This window comes from Odocoileus virginianus, chromosome 17, assembly GCF_023699985.2.
Source record: "Odocoileus virginianus isolate 20LAN1187 ecotype Illinois chromosome 17, Ovbor_1.2, whole genome shotgun sequence".
Classification (NCBI taxonomy): domain Eukaryota; kingdom Metazoa; phylum Chordata; class Mammalia; order Artiodactyla; family Cervidae; genus Odocoileus; species Odocoileus virginianus.
In genome coordinates this window covers 47,463,006-47,482,837 of record NC_069690.1, presented here as the reverse complement: position 1 = coordinate 47,482,837, position 19,832 = coordinate 47,463,006, and the positions used below count along the sequence as shown (strand labels likewise).

The 19,832-nt window shown below is 47.9% G+C and overlaps 1 protein-coding gene across 8 annotated transcripts in view; it reads left to right on the top strand.

Moving 5' to 3' along the window:
• The first annotated feature begins 3,258 nt into the window (after positions 1 to 3,258).
• The window catches only part of CCDC57 (coiled-coil domain containing 57), a 115,327-nt gene continuing 98,753 nt past the window's right edge, over positions 3,259 to 19,832 (top strand). For 7 of the 8 annotated variants that reach the window (XR_011492404.1, XM_070479745.1, XM_070479746.1 and 4 more), the window contains exons 1-2: positions 3,259 to 3,363; positions 17,143 to 17,557. Coding sequence is in view for 7 of the 8 variants with exons in the window: in XM_070479745.1 (XP_070335846.1) it covers positions 17,151 to 17,557 (407 nt within the window). In the remaining variant the exon portion in view is untranslated. Of the gene's footprint in view, positions 3,566 to 17,142; positions 17,558 to 19,832 lie in introns of all 8 variants that reach the window. The other variant, XM_070479744.1, reaches the window with a different exon arrangement.

Genomic DNA, 19,832 nt, shown 5'->3' with positions numbered 1-19,832 from the left:
GGCCATCCAGGTTTACCCCACCCCACAATGAGCTAGCCTGCCACCCATTGTTGACATCTGCTCTGAGCTTAGGTGTGGGGGAGGGGAGGCACCAATGGGAGCAGGATGGCTGACCACCCCCGCTAGGCTGGCAGCCTTGGCCCACTCCTGAGGGCCCTGGCCTCAGTTTCCTCATCTGTAAAGTGTGGAGAGTTCTAGAATCACTCGAGTGTGGCCATCCCAGATGACATACTGGGAAGCAGGGCTCCTCAGAGCCCACTGGCTTCTCAGAAAGGTCCAGCATTAGCCCTTTGCTGGCCCTTCAGCGGCCCTGAGATATTGTTATTATCCCACAGGCATTGAACCCTCACAGGCTCCCACCGTATGCTTGGGGGTGCAGGGACAGTTTGATCCTGGCTATGCTAGTCATGCAGGTGCTGGGCAGGGAGTTAACCTAAACCTCCACTATTCTGTTACCACATCTGTGAGGAGTGAGAACAGGGTGGCCTGTGGGCAACTGGCCCTGGAGAGCTATCATCCCAGGGGAAGCAGTCTGTGGCGGGTTGAATGATGGCCCCAAAAAGATGTGTTCTGGTCCCAGTGCTTCAGGATGTGACCTTCCTTAGAAATAGGGACTTTTAAAAATATGTTTATATATTCAGCTGTTCCAGGTTTTAGTTGTTGCACGCAGGATCTTCAGTCTTCATTGTGGCATGAGAGATTTTTAGTCGCAGCATGTGGGATCTAGTTCCCTGATCAGGTATTGAAGCTGTGCTCCCTGCATCGGAAGTTGTGGAGTCTTAGCCACTGGACCACCAGGGAAGTCACTGGAAGTAGGAACTTTATAGATGTAATTAGTTAAGATGAGGTCACATGGGAGCAGGGCGGGTCTAGCCCAATAGGGCTGGTGTCTTTGGAAAAGAACCTGTGAAGAGAGATCCAGGAGGAAGGCCATGTGATGATGGAGGCAGAGTGGAGTGATGTGTCAGTGGGCTGAGGGACACCAAGGAAAGCGCCACTAGATACCTGAAGCTGGAAAGGGTGGGTCAGGATTCTATCCAGGGCCTTTGGAGGGAGCAAAGCCCTGCAGACACCTTGATTTGGGCTTGTGACCTCCAGAACTGTTGTCTCAAGACCCCCGGTTTGTGGTCACTGTGCGGCCCCAGGACAGACACATGGTCCGTCAGCACAGTGTGGATGCAGCAGGCTGGCTGAAGCGTCACTTGCCTTGCAGGGTGGGCAGAGGGCATTCTGGGTGGAAGAGGGGGTCTGGTCTGACCGGCAGGATGGTGGGCAGGTCGGGGGAGACAGATGAGGAGAATGTTGGGTCTGGCCTGACCTGTGGGAAGACTGGGCAGGGAGCTGGGTAGAGAGTGATCAGCGTGTCCCTTCTCCCCTTCCATGAGCATCTACTGAGCTCCTGGACATGGGGCACAGATAAGGGGCCGAGCTCCAGAGCCCAAGTGGACAAAGTTGCAGACCCTAGTGGGGTGGTGGGCCCACCAGGAGTGACAAGGTCCTTCCCAGGATGCTGAGAGCCCACCACTGGCCTCCATCATTCTGGGGGCTGCATGATGTGCAGGGGCAGGGGAGTACCATCCCTCTCTGTGCCCAGCACCCCAGAAGCCTTATCTGGGGCTCAGGTGAGGGAATCAGAGGTTCTGGGATATTGGGCGGTTGAAGTGGTAGGAGCTGGCCCCACCATAGGAATCAAGGGCCACCCTTAGGGTTAGTGCCCAGGGTCGGGGTCAGGGTGGGGTTTATTGCAGGGACAGGGTTATGGTTGGGTGGGTCAGAGTTAGGGGGTAGAATTAGTGTTGGTGAAGTCACAGAGTTAGGGTCAAGGTCAGGGCTCTGGTTAGGGTTAGTGTCAGGATAATTGGAGGGAGAGGGTCATGATGGGGTTGGTCAGGTTTCAGAATGTGGATGGTGAGGTGCAGAGCTCATATTTGTTGTTAGGATTTTAGTTTTATTCAAAAGTGTGCATCCTCTCGGCCCTTTTGGTTTATACACACACACCCCAGAGCCCCTTCACTTGGGCTGACCTAGCACCCACGTAGTTCATATTGTTGTTGTTTCTGATTCTTAAATCCATGAGGAATGGAAGGCATTATATCTACTTCATGAGAAGAGCAGAGTCCCAGCAAACTATACCAAGAGGAGCGGGCCTGAGGTTTGAAGCTGAACTGCCCTTTGAAGCTAGACTGGGGGCAGTGAGGCTGCCCAGGGCCTATGGGATATAGGTTAAAGGTCATGCAGATCCTCTTTGGCTTCTCCAGGCAGGTAGGCAGGGCTATTTTCACGTGGTTTCCGTGTGCTGATAGGATCACATCTTCCATTCTCCAGGAGGCTTGAATTATTGATCTGCCTAATGTTTAGTAACCTCTGGACCTCCCTCAAAGAGCTGCCTCTTAAAGCAGAGCCTTTCTTACTGTTAACTGTGTTGGGAGGTCTGGCAGGAACAGCTTGGGGACTGGCCCTGTGCAGCTAGAATGCCATCAGGGTGGAGAAAACACAGATGGGGAGGAGAGGCTGGACCAAAGACTATGTCCTCCTCTCTGCTGCCACCACTGTTTCTGTGCCCATTACTTCCTGGAGCTCCGCGGTGCCACTGGCCAGGCAGGCTGAACATGGGTGTCTCCGTTTGTTGGGACAAGTGGTCCTCTTCAGCTCCAATAGACCTTCAGAAGCTGGGGAAGAGGGTCTCGAATTATGGGATGGGGGCCTTGGCATAATGGTTTGCTCGTTGCCTCTGTGAGGTGTTTTTTTTTTTTTTAACTCATAATTGGACACACAAACACCAAAGCACACAGATTATGAGTGCAAACATGAATTCTCATAAGTCAAGTACACAGTGCAACAGCGCCCAGAACAAGGGTGCTGGCCAGAAAGGCCATCCCGCCACCCTGAGCCCGCTCCCCCCGGGCACGCAGAGCTCACTGCTTGCCCCCCTCTCCCGGAGGCCCCTCGCAGGGTCTGCGTGTTTCACTGCCGGAGGATCCACGCGTGAAGACGCAACTCTAGTGGTCTAGGACGTTTACTCCGCTCCACGCCCATGTGCAGCCTGGACCCCTTCCTTCCTAGGTACAGCTCCCTGTAGGCCCCACCCCGACCTGTCAGAGCCGCCAACAGCTTCGGGGCTACGAGACCGGCGGGATTGCGGAACCCGGCCACCTGCCACCCCCCTGTAGTCCGGAGCCTTCCTAGCTCTGGTGTACCTGCGCACGGGCGGGGCGCGAAGAACCCGGAACCAGATGTCAGGGCTCGCGTTTCCGGCCGGCGGAACCCGAGCGCTGTACCGAGAGCGCCCGGACGGCGGCCGACAGGCTCCGGTTACCATGGCAATGCGGAGGGACTGAAGGCTGCTCGGGGCCAGCGTTCCGGGTGAGGCGCGGGCGCGGGGGCTACGCGGCGGGGCGTCGAGGGGCCTCAGGGGCCCCCTACGCAAGAAGGTGTGGCCCTTTGGGTCGCTTTTCACGGGCATCGTCGCTTTTCTTGGAAAAACTCGAGACGTCGAAGTCCTGCCAGACGCCGCGCACTCCCTTGGAGCCTCCCTGCAGGGCTGTGGGCTCGAGAGCGGTGCCGGGTACGCAGAGCCCGGACTCTTCTCTGCAGCGCCCGTGTCGCAGACGGGGTGGGAAGGCTGGGGCGTTCGCTGGCGCCACGCTTTGAGTTTTCTGCGTTGTTATTCGATCCTTTCAGGAACCTGAAGAGGTGGGCGCTGCAGAGATGGGAGAGTTTACCGGTTCCACAGCCCGTGAGGACAGGTTCAGACCCAGACAGCCTGGTCCAGAGTAACTAAAGAAAAAAAATTATTTGAGATTTACAAAAGAGTTGCAAAAGGAGTATAAAGATTGCTTCGGTACTTTTACTGAGGTGCCCCCAAATGTTAATCTCTTATGTTACCATAGTTCTTTTTAGCAAACCGAGGAAACTTAACTCATACAAAAATATGATCTAATGTAAAGGATTTATTCAGACTCAGCAATTATCCCACGGATGACTTTTGTCTTTTACAAGATCCAATCCAGGACCGTCCGTGTTTTCTTTCTTATTCTTTAATCTGGAGCGCTTCCTCAGTCATTCCTTGACTTTTATGAGTCAGTTATTTTGTAGAATGCCCCTCAGTTTGGGTTTATCTGATGTTCCCTTATGATTACTTTTAAGTTAGGCATTTTTGGTAAGAAAAACCTTACCTGTGAAATTGTGTTTTTCTCTGCTTCTTATCAGGAGTCGTATAATGTCGATTTGTCCCATTACTGCTGACACTAACTGGGGTCGTTTTTGTTAGGAGATATCTATAAGGTGTTTCCATCACTGAGTTACTATTTTACCCATGGGGAGTTAGTTACTTTGAAAGTGTGTGAATATATTGCTTATAACCATACTGCCAATCACTAATTTTATCATCCAGAAGTGAGCATTTTCTGAAACAACTCTTAAATGTTGCTTTTGCCACAGAGTGATTTTTTTCATTTCCATTATTTTTACTTTTTAAGTTGGAATTCTACTGTAAGGAAGAACCTTCCATATTTTAATTTATTCAGTTATTTATCTTGGCATAGACATTTTAATTCTATTTCATAGGTTATAGACCATTACTAAGGGCTTCCAAGGTGACTCAGTGGTAAAGAATCTGCCTGCCAATGCATGAGACACGAGAGATGGGGGTTCAATCCCTGGGTGAGGAAGATCCCCTGGGGCAGGAAATGGCAACCCACTCCAGTATTCTTGCCTGTTAAATTCCATGGACAGAGGACCCTGGCCGGCTACAGTCGATGGGGTTGCAAAGAATCACACAAGACTGAGCATGCACACACAGAAGTCCATTACTATCATTTATTTTGTTGCTCTGTTGTGCATATTTGGCCCATTCAGGTTAGCTTCTGTGTCCTTTTTAGCCTATCCCCAACATTTTGAGCACTTCCTTATTTTCTGGTACCATAGGATATTCTGGACTCAATCTTGTGCTTTCCTTGACCTAACCTGAAATCAGAAATTTCTGTAAGGAGTGTTAGTTCCTTTTAATTTAGAAGATTTTTTTTCTTTAGAAACCAAGATCTTTGGAGGTATGCTCATTGCTACTGGAGGGTTATTACTTTTTGGCTTTCTCAATGGGCAGCACTAAGAAATATAACTTTGTGTATCCCCTATGCATCTGTATCTATTTCTATATCCATACATCTGTGTATATATTAAAAACTGAATTTATATTGATACCTCCAATTTCAGTCTATCACCGCAGGGTTCTTTCTATTAATACATTCCTTTTTGCTCTCTAACTCTGGCTCCCATTGTCTCAGTCTGGTCTGGTCTTTGTCCCCGAGTCATGTCTGACTCTTTGCAACCCCAGGGACTATAGCCCACCAGGCTGCCCTGTCCGTGGAATTCTCCAGGCCAGAATACTAGAGTGGGTTGCCATTTCCTTCTCCAGAGGATCTTCTCCACCCAAGGATTGGACCTACATCTCCTGCACTGGCAGGTGGATTCTTTACTGCTGAGCCATAGGGGAAGCCCTATTGTCCTCAGTATGTTTACCTTTTTGCTCAATCCTAGACTACGTATAGATTCAGTATTGCCAAGCCATATTTCTGTGAAAAACAAACCTACTTAAGTAGAGTATGATATTTGCATGTGCTAGTTTTTTCTTTTTTCTTTTAATATATAGTCAATCTATTTTACAAAGTTGCCTTAGTGTATTTATGTTATTAATTTGTAATAAAGTTAGGTTTATTTGTTTCTGATTATATTTCACTTTGAGTCCTTATTGATTCCACCCCCACTCCCCTGTGCTGTGCAGTTTGTGGGATCTTAGTTCCCCAACCAGGGATTGAACCTGGGCCCTCGGTAAAAGCACAGAGTCCTAACTACTGTACCACCAGAGAATTCCCAAGTCCTTATTGATTTTAAGTCTTGGTATCTGAAACATTTATGTGGTTCTAAAAGTATGTGCAGATTATCAGCTCTTAACTACAAGGCTGTTCAACTTATCTCCTATTTGATCATTTATTTGCTTTTTTGGACGGGGTGGGGGAGGCATGGGAATTTGGCAGCTGTAAATTCAGAGTATAAAAAAGCGCTATATTCTCTCTTTAGCAATATCCCTCATCCCCAGCAAGTTCCAGTGATGGAATTAAGATCCATCTGCTGCTCTTCTCTCACCTCAGGTTTTACAAATGGTTGTGGGTACTATTTGGCAGTCAGTGAAAGACAAGAGTCATAGGCCCATAATTTTCACCCCCTCGATGCCCTTAATGATCACCTGTACTGAGCTTTGTTCACTCGGGGGTCCTAGAGGGTGCCAGCCTTGAGTCCTCTGTCCCGAATACAGAAGTGAGCCACCTCTGGACTTTCTTTCAAATCCTGCAAATATGTTTCATAGATTTAGTTTATTAAATATATTTACAGAGCACCAGTAAGACAACATTCTGTATCTGATTTTGAGCCTTTACAAACGGCCTTCTGTTGTAACTTTTAGATTTTGCAACTGCTTAGGTTTTATTGAGGTCATGCAATGTGTTTTCAGTTAAGTACTTGTCAATGTTTATTCCAAAACAGTTGCTCCAAGTTTTTAATTAGATGAACAAAAGTATTATTAGTTCCATTGTCACGTCTGCAGTCGGGTAGCCTGTGAGTTCCTCTCTGACTTGGATGTGCTTTGCTCTGATGACTTGGTCATCTTGGCAAGGGCTGAGATTGGCAAGGACAGAATCATTCTCCCAGCCTCCTGCCCTATACATCTGGCTTGCAATCCCAGTAGGCAGCATGCCAGAGAGGTGGGGCCCTGCCAGGGCAGAGCAGGACAGGGCAGGCCCCTCTGCAGAGCCCACTTGGCTTGGAAAGCTCTTTCTCTTCCATGGAGCTCCTTTTCATAATTCCTTAGGACTCATCCTTTGCCCCAAACTCTTTTAAGTATGATACTGGCTGTCAGGAGATGCTTGGCCATGGGTCCTCCTCACAGCCCTTTCTCTGTTGTTACCCGTGAAGAGACACCTCCAAGTCTCTCACGGCCTGGACACACCAACTTCTGAGCCTTTTTCTCGCTGGCCCCTTTGATCTGACAAGGATGGTCCTGCACGGTCAGGGTCAACCGCTGCAGACCACTGCTAGGTTTTGGGTAAGAGAGTGAGTGAGTGCCCAAGTTCTTCCACACTATCTACTGTTTAGTCTGTGGCAGTGTCAATGCACCAGGGGTGCATTCCAGCTCACTCAGGACTGAGGTGTTCTTCCAGATGAGACTTCTGCTGTTTCTGTCTGCAGCCTGCACATTTTCCATGTTTGGGAAACCAAGGCTTTCATGAAGAGTAATTTCCATCTTCCTAAGACCCAGGGGTTTCCAAGTGCCTTTTAGAACTGACAGATTAATCCTCTTTAGATTAAAAAAAAAAAAGTTTAGAAAGCTCAGCATTTTACAGATGAGAACATCAGAGTGATGAGACAACCTAGCCTAGTCCCGCTGAGCCCACTGGTTCTCTTCGAAGACCGTGAGTGCTACGGGCCAAGCTGAGTTGACAGTGGACTTCCCACCCACCACCTTCCCTTTCCCCAGTTTTGTTTGCCCCACCCCCGCCCAGAAACTGGGTGCTTGCTGGGGATGCCTGCTGGCTGACAGACAGACTGGGTCCCGATTTGGAATCTGGTGTTTAATAAAAGCCGTTAATCTCAGCCTCGGGGCTTTTAGGATTTATAACGGAAGCAGGGCAGGCTGTCTGTGTTGGAGTGGGAAGGAAAGGAGCACGAGTGCCGGGCATGTTGGGGTGCAGTTGGAGCGTACACAGTAGAAGCTGGTTCCTTTCTGGGGATCAGCTGGAAGTCCAGAGGGAGCTGTAGTGGGCAAGGTGGGCTAGCCCCCATCCTAGGGGTCTTTTTTAAAAGATAATTTTATTTATTTTTTGGCTGTGCTGGGTTTTCATTGCTGCTCCGGCTTTTCTCTGGTTGCAGAGAGCTGGGGCTACTCTCTAGTTGCAGTGTGCAAGCTCCTCATCACGGTGGCTTCTCTTGTTGTGGAGGATGGGCTCTAGGAAATGCTGGCTTCATCAATTGCGGCACGTGGGCTCAGCCGTTGTGACTCGCTGGCTCTAGAGCAGACTCAGTAGTTGTGGCACACAGACTTAGTTGCTCTGAGACATGTGGGATCTTTCCGGGTCAGGGATCGTACCTGTGTCTCTTGCTTTGGCAGGCAGATTCTTTACCACTGAGCCACCAGGTACACCACCTAGATGTCTTCATATACTGTGCCAAACAGGTTGAACTTTTTTTTTCAACAAGGCCATGTGCCTGCCATGTATCACATGATCAGATTTCTATACTAGAAGCATAATTCCCATGGGTGCCTGTGCCATTGGTGCATTTAAGAGGCGAGCCTATGGGAGTCCTCAGAAGAGGGACCCCCATTGACTTCACAGACCTCGGCCTGCTGTCTCCATAAAGAACCATAGTGATGACTCACGGGCACTTCATCAACGATCACAGTAGCATCAGCATCATTTAAAGTTGTATATTTGCTTAAAAACTGATTCTTTGCCTGTGATTGTGCACAGGTATGGCCTGTGAATGCATGATTTCTGTTGACAAGTGAGTTCTGTGTCAGACCCCAGAACTCACTAGGCCACCCACCAGCCCGCGGTCACACAGCCCCACCATAGGCAGTCAGATTTGTGCATATGTTGGGGTTTGCAAGGGGCCAATTAGACGTCCAATTAGTGTGGGTGAACCTGATATTCTGGAGGTCACCGAGTCGCCTTGTTATCTCACACTGGACTTTGCCTGAACTTGGTGGCCAGCCTGACCTGCCAGAACACTGGTTTTCCAGTGGTCCTGGGTACCCTGCACCAGGGCAGGGGCCACAGCTGAGCAGGATGTGAGCCTCCTGAAGGCTTAGCAGAGCCACTTCCTGCCATTTCCTCTGGACGGGGCCTCCAGCCACTCCCAGAAGTTACCTCTTCCTCTCTTTGCTCCTGTGCCTCTGTCTTGTCCCAGCAAGGATGACAACTCGTTGGGGTGGGGACCTGGCCCCTCTGTCTCCAGCAGGTGAACCAGCACCTGAGATGTGGTGAGCGCTGAATAAGTACTTGTTGAATAAATGAATGGATTTAAGAAAGTTTGCTATGTCTGTGAGAATTTTACATTACTTAATGTCCTGTTTCTCTGGCTGCAGTGATATACATCCTGCATGGAATAGAAACAAGCATTTGTTCTCCTTCAGTGTGCCAGGAATTGGGGTACAGAACAGTGAACCTGGGACATTCGGCAGGACATACTTGGGGAATCCCCTCAGCTGTCTGCATGGGGGAAATACTTGGCACCTGACTGAACTTGAAGCCAGTAACTCCAGATTTTTACTGAATTCAAAACTTCTTAAAGTGAATGTCGGTTTTCCTGTAGTTCATTGATACCTCCAGTAACACATGTAAAGCTCAAGTTATTGTCAATCTAGAGTGACCGGAGCTGAAGGGTGAGGGCTGGCGATCCAAGTGTGGGGGACTAGGCTATGTTGGAGTGGGGGAAACCGTGGACAGGGTCGCAGAGGTGGGCCAGGCACCTCAGTGGATGCAGGGCTGTCCTCTGTGGTGGAGCGCACAGGGCTGTGGGCACTTTAAGGAAGCCGAGCCTTTGGAGCAGGAGGAAGAAGGGTTTGGAAGGGCCCCGGGGAGCAGAAATACCTGCCTTCCCCCAGTTCCTCTGCTCTAGCCCCAGAGCCTGTTTATGATTGTCCTGGGATAGTTTTTTTCCATTTAGTTACTTAGTACATACTTTTGAGCTTCTCCTGTGTGCTGGAGTTCCAAGTATGGGATACCATGTGGAGCATGTAGGAAAGAATTACACATAAGCAGTAAACACCGTCTCTTGATAAGTGCCAAGCGGAGACTTTGAATGTGAATAGGGCTACATCCTTGCACCAGGTTTGGTTGAAGATGCGGGAGGATTTCCTGGAGTGACGCTTGAGTTGGTCTCAGGGACAGGAAGGAGCCTACATGTCGGTTTCCAGGCACAGGGGCAGCTGACTGACAAGGACCATTAGGCACCCCCCAGCCCTGAATGTGGTGATCCAGGTGTTGTAAGCGGACTCAGAAACAGGAAGCCCTTGTGGGTGTGGTGGGGAGGGGAGGGTTTTTTTTTTTTTTTTCTAACCCATCCCTTTGATGGCCATAAAAGGGCAAGTACGGGGGAAAAAAAGGGGGGGGGGCAAGTATGTAGCAGAGGAGCCAGTTCAGGGTCGAGTCATTGAGGCTCCAGGTGAGATGATGGTGGCTGAAGGGCAGCCTGGAGGATGAGAGCAGGAAATACAGGCTAGTTCCAGATGTTTAGCTTGGGCAGCTGGATGGAGGTGGGGTGCCAATTTGACAAGCTGAGGGCTGTGGGGGCAGGGGCATACAGAATCAAAGGTGTCAGGCCCAGGGGTTTCCATCAGGCGCCTGTGGGTAGAGTGAGACTGCCTAGCTGGAGAAGGCGTGGAGGCCAGAGCTCTCCTCTGCTCCAGAGCCCTGTGGGGAGGCCACCACGCTGTCGCTGGTTAGAATAGCGCTATCAGGACACTTGCTTCCGAGTTCATCCTCCGTCCCTCCCTGCTCTCACAGTCAGAAGGCCTGCTTCCTCCCTGATGCCACTCGTCAAGGGGTGCTTCCTCCACCAAGCATTATCAGCATACATCTAGTGGACGTCTTACATTTTACTCAGTCTCCACACTAGCTGCCGGCCCCACGGGATACCCGTGGCAAGTCCAGGTTGTCATCTGTGCTTCTCCCAGCTGCTCTGAATCAGGGCAGGACCCCTCTCTTCAGGTTCAGTAATGTCCTAGAGCAGCTCACAAAACTATGGGAAGTGTTCACTTACTAGATCACCAGTTTATTGTAAGTGGACACAACTCTGAGCGGCCAGATGGAAGAGGACGAGGTGGGCAGGAGGGGCTGGGAGCTCCCACCCCCTCTCTCGCAGCATAATGCCCTCCATGTCTCCACACCTTCACCGGCCTAGAAGCTCTCCAAATCTGGTGGTTCAGGTGTTTTTATGGGTGCTTTTGAAACCATATGTAATAATTAGTCAAGTCCATTCATCTGCCTTCACTGATCAAGGTAGTTTTAAGACTTGGATATCCTGCCAGCAACACGTAACCTAAACAATGTTTGCCTGAGTTGTTTTCCGGGACTTGGGGTCAGCTGTATCTAGTTTGAGCTGAGCCAGTTAAGACTGGATAGGATTACTGACACTCCAACAGGACAAGTAGGAATGTCCACTTGGTGACCTTTTGACATAGGAGAGTCGAAAACCCCACCCTCAAAACGTTCAGAGGGGGGCTTCCCTGAGGGGCTGGTCCCTGGTCCATGAAACCACTGAGCCCGCATGCTCTGGAGCCTGTGCACCACAACTCGAGAGAAGTCCACACCCCGCAGTAAAATACCCTGCATGTCGCAACTAAAACCTGATGCAGCCACATGAGTTAATGAATTTAAAATAAACTTATGAAAACATGCAGAGGCCTGTATCCTAGTGTGTAACTGGGATACTGTGGATAATAATAACAAGGATAACTGTGAAGATCGATTACCAATCTTCTTTTTAATATTTACTTATTTGACTGCACTGAGTCTTAGTCATTGCTTGCAGAATCTAGTTCCCTGACCAGGGATTGAACCCAGGTTCCCTACATTGGGAGCACAGAGTCTTAGCCACTGGACCCACCAGGGAAGTCCTGTTCTTCAGTCACCTTTCCTCATGCTCCCCACACCTCTGACCCCCATGCTTCTTTATTCCTGAGCTCATAAATACCCCAAGCCGCTTGCCTCTGGGAAGGTGGATTTGAAATCCATTGCTTGACTGTCTTGCAAATAAAGACTGCAAACCTCTTTATCTAAGGGAGTTTTGTTGTATGGGGGAAAAATGAACCTAGTTGCCAGCCAGGAGGTTAAGTCCAGAGGGACTTTTTGCCTGTGGCTTTTCGGCCCCTTGCAGGTCCTGAAAGACTGTGGACAAGTCTGAGCAGCTGCCTGGTCTTATTTTTTCCAAGGACTGGCCCCTGAATCTCCCCAGGAAGGTGCTGCTGAGATTTGGTGCTTAGTTTTGTTTTGCAGCAAAGAGACAGGTTTTGGGTTTTGAGTATTTGGGTTTGGAAGATGTCTTTTGGTTGAGTAACCTCCTTTAAAGAAACGCACTAGTGCCTAGTTTGTTTGGCAGTCCTGTGCAGATCATGGGTGGGAGGCCCATCTGGCAGGATTTTGACAATCCTAACCAGATTATACAGGCTGATTAAACCATTAGCCATTGGTAACCATTGGTAGCCATTAAACCATTCAGCCTCCGGCTCCTCTCCGCTCCCTAAAAGTTGGAAGGTGGAGTTGCAAGTTCCAACCCTTTAATACTGTGGTTAGTTCCGCTGGCACCCAGCCCTCATTCATTGGTTATCCAAGGGCTTTCCAAACTCTCTTCATTAACTGACTCAGGTGTGGTTGAAAGAGGTTTGTTATGAATAATGGAAGACATCGTTTCACCCAGAGTTTTTTACGAACTAGGAACAAAAACTCAGTATAACTCCTGTTTAGCTCCTGTCATTTAGGAAATAAGGGTTTTAGGAGCCTGATGCCAGGAACCATGGATGAAGACCAGTGTTTACATCTGTTACTCTGTCACAGCATCACAGGACCCTGCGATCTCCTCCTGCTCTCTCAGCCTCTCGTGCCTGTGCCCTATCCCTGTGGGGCGGGGTGGGGACTCCCCTCTGTGCCTCCTCTCTTGTGTGGTCACCCTGAGACTGGCTGGGCTGGAAGCGCGTGTGTCTCTTCCCCTCCGTGAGCCTGGCCCACACCCCCAGTGGACACCAGGCAAGAGTTGTGGATGGATGTTTGTGTCGGAATTGAGCTCATCTCAGACCCCTGAGGATCAGGGGTACCATGACCAGTCTTAAGAAACAATAGTATTTATCACACAGTTGCTGATAAGAGCATCTCCTGTGTAAGGTTCAGGGGGTCAGCACAGCAGGCCTGTGGGCCAAACTCAGCCTACCCATTTTCTGTCTTCTTTGGCTGCTTTCATGCAGAGTTAAGGCATTTCCATAGAGACCCTGTGACCCACAAAGTCCCAAATATTTACTGACCAGCCCGAAAAGGAACAAAGCTTGCCAGGCCCTGCCCTGCACAATTCGTTGCCCTTATAAAAGAGCTACATAAGGAATTTGTCTAGATCTAACAAATGCCAGTGGCTTCACCTGGGAGATCGCCTTACTTTTTCCATATGAAAGATGCAAATCCAGTGATGGATCCTGTCTTCCTTTGTGCTTTGCCTTCTAACAAGCCACCCTTCATACTTAATAATTACCTGGCCTTTCTCGCCCAATCCTAATGTGCTTCACGTTGTGTTTTTTTATTTTATTTTTCTGTGTTCTGACTACTGTTGCGCTCAGCTCAGAGAAACAAATATCTAGAAAGCTTGTTTCATTTTCCCACTGTCCGCTGGGGTAGCCCAGCACACAGCACACATCTTCCAGAAAACACACCCTTGCTGTTTCTTTAGTCCTGACGGAATATTTTGGGAGTCTCTAAATACAAACCCAGACCATTATGACAATTTCTCCTTTACTTTATTTTCCCCCCATATTGCTAGCAGGATGTTTTTCTTTTCTTCAAGAAAATTAGAGATACCAAGGGAACATTTCATGCCAAAATGGGCTCAATAAAGGACAGAAATGGTATGGACCTAGCAGAAGCAGAAGATATTACGAAGAGGTGGCAAGAATACACAGAAGAACTGTACAAAAAAGATCTTCACGACCCAGATAATCACAATGGTGCGATCACTCACCTAGAGCCAGACATCCTGGAATGTGAAGTCAAGTGGGCCTTAGAAAGCATCATGACAAACAAAGCTAGTGCAGGTGATGGAATTCCAGTTGAGCTATTTCAAATCCTGAAAGATGATGCTGTGAAAGTGCTGCACTCAATATGCCAGCAAATTTGGAAAACTCAGCAGTAGTCACAGGACTGGAAAAGGTCAGTTTTCATTCCAATCCCGAAGAAAGGCAATGCCAAAGAATGCTCAAACTACCGCACAATTGTGCTCATCTCACAGGCTAGTAAGGTAATGCTCAAAATTCTCCAAGTCAGGCTTCAGCAATACGTGAACCGAGAACTTCCAGATGTTCAAGCTGGTTTTAGAAAAGGGAGAGGAACCCGAGATCAAATTGCCAATATCCGTTGGATCATCAAAAAAGCAAGAGAGTTCCAGAAAAACATCTTATTTCTGCTTTATTGACTATGCCAAAACCTTTGACTGTGTGGATCACAATAAACTGTGGAAAATTCTGAAGGAGATGGGAATACCAGACCACCTGAGAAACCTACCTCTTGAGAAACCTGTATGCAGGACAGGAAGCAACAGTTAGAACTGTACATGGAACAACAGACTGGTTCCAGATAGGACAAGGAGTATGTCAAGGCTGTATGTTGTCACCCTGCTTATTTAACTTATATGCAGAGTACATCATGAGAAGCGCTGGGCTGGAAGCACAAGCTGGAATCAAGATTGCCGGGAGAAATATCAATAACCTCAGATATGCAGATGACACCACCCTTATGGCAGAAAGTGTAGGTGAACTAAAGAGCCTCTTGATGAAAGTGAAAGAGGAGAGTGAAAAAGTTAGCTTAAAGCTTAACATTCAGAAAACTAAGATCTTGGCATCTGGTCCCATCACCTCATGGGAAATAGATGGGGAAACAGTGGAAACAGTGTCAGACTATTTTTTTGGGCTCCAAAATCACTGCAGATGGTGACTGCAGCCATGAGATTAAAAGATGCTTACTCCTTGGAAGGAAAGTTATGACCAACCTAGATAGGATATTAAAAAGCAGAGACATTATTTTGCCAACAAAGGTCCGTCTGGTCAAGGCTATGGTTTTTCCAGTGGTCATGTATAGATGTGAGAGTTGCACTGTGAAGAAAGCTGAGCACTGTAAAATTAGTGCTTTTGAACTATGGTGTTGGAGAAGACTCTTGAGAGTCCCTTGGACTGCATGGAGATCCAACCAGTCCATCCTAAAGGAGATCAGTCCTGGGTGTTCATTGGAAGGACTGATGCTGAAGCTGAAACTCCAATACTTTGGCCACCTCATGCCAAAGAGTTGACTCGTTTGAAAAGACCCTGATGCTGGGAGGGATTGGGGGCAGGAGGAGAAGGGGACGACAGAGGATGAGATGGCTGGATGGCATCACCGACTCGATGGGCATGAGTTTGAGTAAACTCCGGGAGTTTGTGATGGACAGGGAGGCCTGGCATGCTGCGATTCGTGGGGTCACAAAGAGTCGGACACGACTGAGCGACTGAACTGAACCAGGATGTTATAATTTTTATTACAATAGATAATTTTTTGGTGGGGTGTGTATGGAGTTGTCTTTGGGTTTTTTGTTGTCTTCCTCTAGAGTTTTATGTGTTGTACTACTAGTGATCACCTTTCACAAGGCAAAGGGTTCACAACTCATAAACTAAGCAAGACTTGGGCTGTCTGAGGACACAGGGCTGTCTGCTTCCACAGTGCTGGTGGCAGCAACTCTGCAGGTGTCTGAGTTGAGGTCCCTCAAAGCATTCCATCACAATAAACCTGATGCCATCAAAGCCTTGTACAGCATGAAAATTTTGTCCATTTCTTACCTCCACTGAATTTTGGGAAGTAAGGGTTCGTGGTAGAACTGTTGTTGGTTTTTGTTAGTAATTTCAGGAGTGAAATGAACTTCATGTCTCTAAAAAAAAGGTAGTGTTCTTTCTGGTTCAGGGAGTGTTTACTGGCAATGTAATGCTTAAAAACAACAAAAAAAACTGACCCTCAGATTCTCTTGTTCTTGTTTCTGAGTTTGCCTGTGGATATTTGCTTTACTTTGACCAAGGGAGACCAGTATTAATGCTCCCCTCTCAGGGGAGGGTCTACATGGAACCTTCACAACCCGCAGGGTGTCTTCACAGGCCCCTGAAATCCTGTTCCTGTTAGCAATCTCCCTCTGTCCAGGAGGAATTCTGTGAATGTGTATTGACCCTGTGGGTTGAGATGGCTTGGGACCGTATGTCTTTTCATCTTAAAAAAAGACCCACTTAAAATGAATCAGACATTTCAGATACTTTGAGGACAATGATACACAAAAGTTACTGCCAGATGCCTGTCTCAGACCCCACCTGACCTTCCTGGAAAAGCCCTCTCAGAGCCAGGCATCACTCACATTCCACCCTCTGTCCCAGAAGATGCTCATGGCACCTGGGCCAGCCTGCATCCCTCTGGGCCTGCTGCATAGCTGGTGGGGCCTGACCCACGGCCTCAGACTCACTGCATAAGTCAACCAGGGAGATAACACTCCCACTCCATCCCCACTGCACGCCCCCACAAGCGGTTTTGCACGTGAAAATCTACCCCATCTCCGCCAGTGCTGGGACCAGGACAGTCATGGAGGTGCCCAGGTGGGGAGCAGCTCTCGGCGGCCCTGCCCCATGTGTGGGCATCCTCAGTGGACATGGGAAACAAGAGATCTCCAGACACTTGTTGGAAATTTGACAAAGTGGTTTTATGCTGTTGAATCTAACAATTAAAAAAATTGGAGTGATGTATTATGTATTTTTTTCCCATTTTTTTCCTAGCACTTTATTGTGTTTTTAAAAACATGTCTGTGCACAATGGACTGGACCCAAGAGCAGAGGAGCATGCGCCTGGGTGGTGGATCTCCAGAGCTTCATTCCAGCTCCAGGAGTAGAGCATAGGGGTGGGAAGGGGCACTGGCTCTCCGGAGCCATGTGGGGCGGGCCAGAGCAGCGTTGGGTTTTTATTTGCAAAATAGAGAGCACTTCATGAAACTATTTTAAAACACCTAGCCCTTGTAAGTGAGCAAGCAACACTCCCTGTCTTTCCTTCTCTTCCCTCTGTGATCCTGTACTTCCTGTGTGTTCGGTCTGCTGCAGGGTGAGGAGAGGGTAGAAAGAGCCTTTGAAGTCTGGGCCTGTGTGCCTTGGCCCTGTTGGGCCCTAGGGGAGCTGCCTTTGGCTTTCCAGAATCCAGGGTGTGACCAGACAGCTGGTAACTAATCAGATCATCCTCCTGCTTTGGTGGCAGCAGGCACTTAGGTAGAGACCTGCGGTGGGCATTGTGGAGCACAGGTTTCCTAGCAGTGAACCCAATGCCTGCCTTCTCTTTGCTGCAGTTGCTGACATGATGCCCCCACCCTTGGAGCAGGACCTGAATGCCCTACTGGCTCACAAGGAGGAGGAGTGGCGAGCGCTGCAGGCCCAGCGCACCCAGATGCAGGAGGCCACCCTGCAGGACACACAGCGCCGACTGGAGGAGGCTCAGGGGAAGCTGCGGCGCCTGCGGGAGGACTTCATCTACAACCTGCAGGTGCTGGAAGAGCGGGACCGGGAGCTGGAGCTCTATGACGCCGCGTTCGCCCAGGCCCGAGGGCTGGAGGAGGCCAGGCAGGCCGAGGTGAGCGAGCTCAAGATCGAAGTGGCCAAGCTGAAGCAAGCGCTGGCCAGCGAGACCCGACGGCTGGAGGACCTGCAGCGGCAGTACCAGCAGAGGCTGCAGGAACACCGCCTGGAGCTGGAGCGGGTCCACAGGTGAGGGCCAGCGGACCCCACGCCCCTGCCCTCCACGGGCCTCCTTCCCCCTAGGGCTGCCGGGCTCCCACTTGCTCAGTGTTTGTCACAGGAAGGCAGGCACGGCCATACCTGGATGTTTTTTTCTGGGTCCCACCCAGTGCAGCTGAAATTAGTGGAGACTGGTTTAACTATTTGAAATTTTCTCCATGAGTTGCGAATCTGAATTATTGTAATAAAACATATTTGAGCTTATAATTATAGTAAGTCCTCTACATATGAATGATGTTCTATTCTGAGGGCCTGTTTGTAAGTCCAACAAAGTTAGTCCAGGTACAGCTGGTAACTAGTCAGAGCATGCTCCTGCCTTAGTGGCAGCAGGCACTTAGGTGGGCATCTGAGGTGGGCATAGTAGTAGTACTACTGTACTGTAATTGGTTTATAGTACTTTTCACACAAATAATATATAAAAAACAAAAAATAAAACATGAAAAAAAATTTTATTGTAGTATAGTTGTTTTACAGTGTTGTTAGTTTCTATTGTACCACAAAGTGAATATGTGTGTGTGTGTGTATGTGTATATATTTTTTTAAATTTCCTTCTCATTTAGGTTACTACAGAGCTCTGAGTAGGGTTCCCTGTGCTATATAGTAGGCTCTCGTTAGATATCTTATACATAGTATCAATAGTGTATATACAGTCAATCCCAATCTCCCAATTCGCCCTGCTCCCTCTGCTTTCCCCCTTCGCATTCATATGTTTGTTCTCTACGTCTGTATCTCTATTTCAGCTTTGCAAATAAATCATTTTTACCATTTTTCTAGATTCCACATGTAATGTTAATGTATGTTACTTGCTTTTCTGTTTCTGACTTATTTCACTCTCTGTTACAGTCTCTAGGTCCATCCATGTCTCTACAAATGACCCAATGTCCTTCATTTTTATGGCTGAGTAATATTACACTGTAGATATGTACCACTTCTTTATCTGTTTCTCTGGCATTTTTTTGCTTGGTTGGTTTTTTGTCATTTTTTTAAATTTTTTACTTTTTAGCTGCACCATCCAGCATTGTGGAATTTTAGTTCCGCAATTAGGGATTGAACCTGCACCCCTTGCATTGGAAGCATAGAGTCTTCATCACTGGACCACCAGCGAATTCCCTGCCTCTTCCTCTGTTGATGTACATTTAGGTTGCTTCTGTGTCCTGACTATTGTAAATAGTATTGCAATAAACATTGGGGTGCGTGTGTCTTTTTGAATTATGTTTTTCTCTGGGTATATGCCCAGTAGTGAGATTGCTGGGTCATATAGTAGTTCTATTTTTAGTTTCTTAAGGAATCTCCATACTGTTCTTCATAGTGGCTATATTAATTTACATTTCCACCAACAGTGCAGGAGGGTTCCCTTTTCTTTATACCCTCTCCAGTATTTATTGTCATGGATTTTTGATGATGGCCCTCTGACCACTGTGAAGTGATACCTCATCATAGTTTTGATTTGCATTTTTCTAATAATTAGTGATTTTTTAACATTTTTTCTTGTGTGTCTTCTTTGGAGAAATGCCTATTTAAGTCTTCTGCTATTTATTTTTTATTTTTGAGCTGCATGAACTATTTGTATATGTTGGAGATTAATATTTTGTCAGTTCCTTTGTTTGACAATACTGTCTCCCATTCTGAGGGTTGTCTTTTCATCTTGTTTATGGTTTCTCTTGCCACTGTTATTCAAAATAATTTTGAAAGTCCTAGCCATGGCAATCAGAGAAGAAAAAGAAATAAAAGGAATCCAAATTGGAAAAAAAGAAATAAAACGGTCATTGTCTGCAGATGACATGATACTCTACATAGTAGTAGGAGTAGTAGTGGTTTAGTCGCTAAATCGTGTCCGACTCTTGCGATCCCATAGACTGTAACCCGCCAGGCTCCTCAGTCCATGGGAGTCTCCAGGCAAGAACACTGGAGTGGATTGCCATTTCCTTCTCCAGGGGATCTTCCCAACCCAGGAATTGAACCCGGGTCTCCTGCACTGCAGGCAGATTCTTAACCAACTGAGCTACGAGGGAAGCACAGTACTCTCTACATAGAAAAGCCTAAAGATGCCACCAGGAAACTACTAATAGTTAATCAATGAATTTAATAAAGTTGAAAAATACAAAATTAATACTCTGTAATCTTTTGCATTCCTATACACTAGCAACAAAAGATCACAAAGAGAAATCAAGGAAATAATCCCATTTACTGTTGCAACAAAAAGAAGAAAATATCCAGGAATAGACCTACCTAAGGAGGCAAAAGA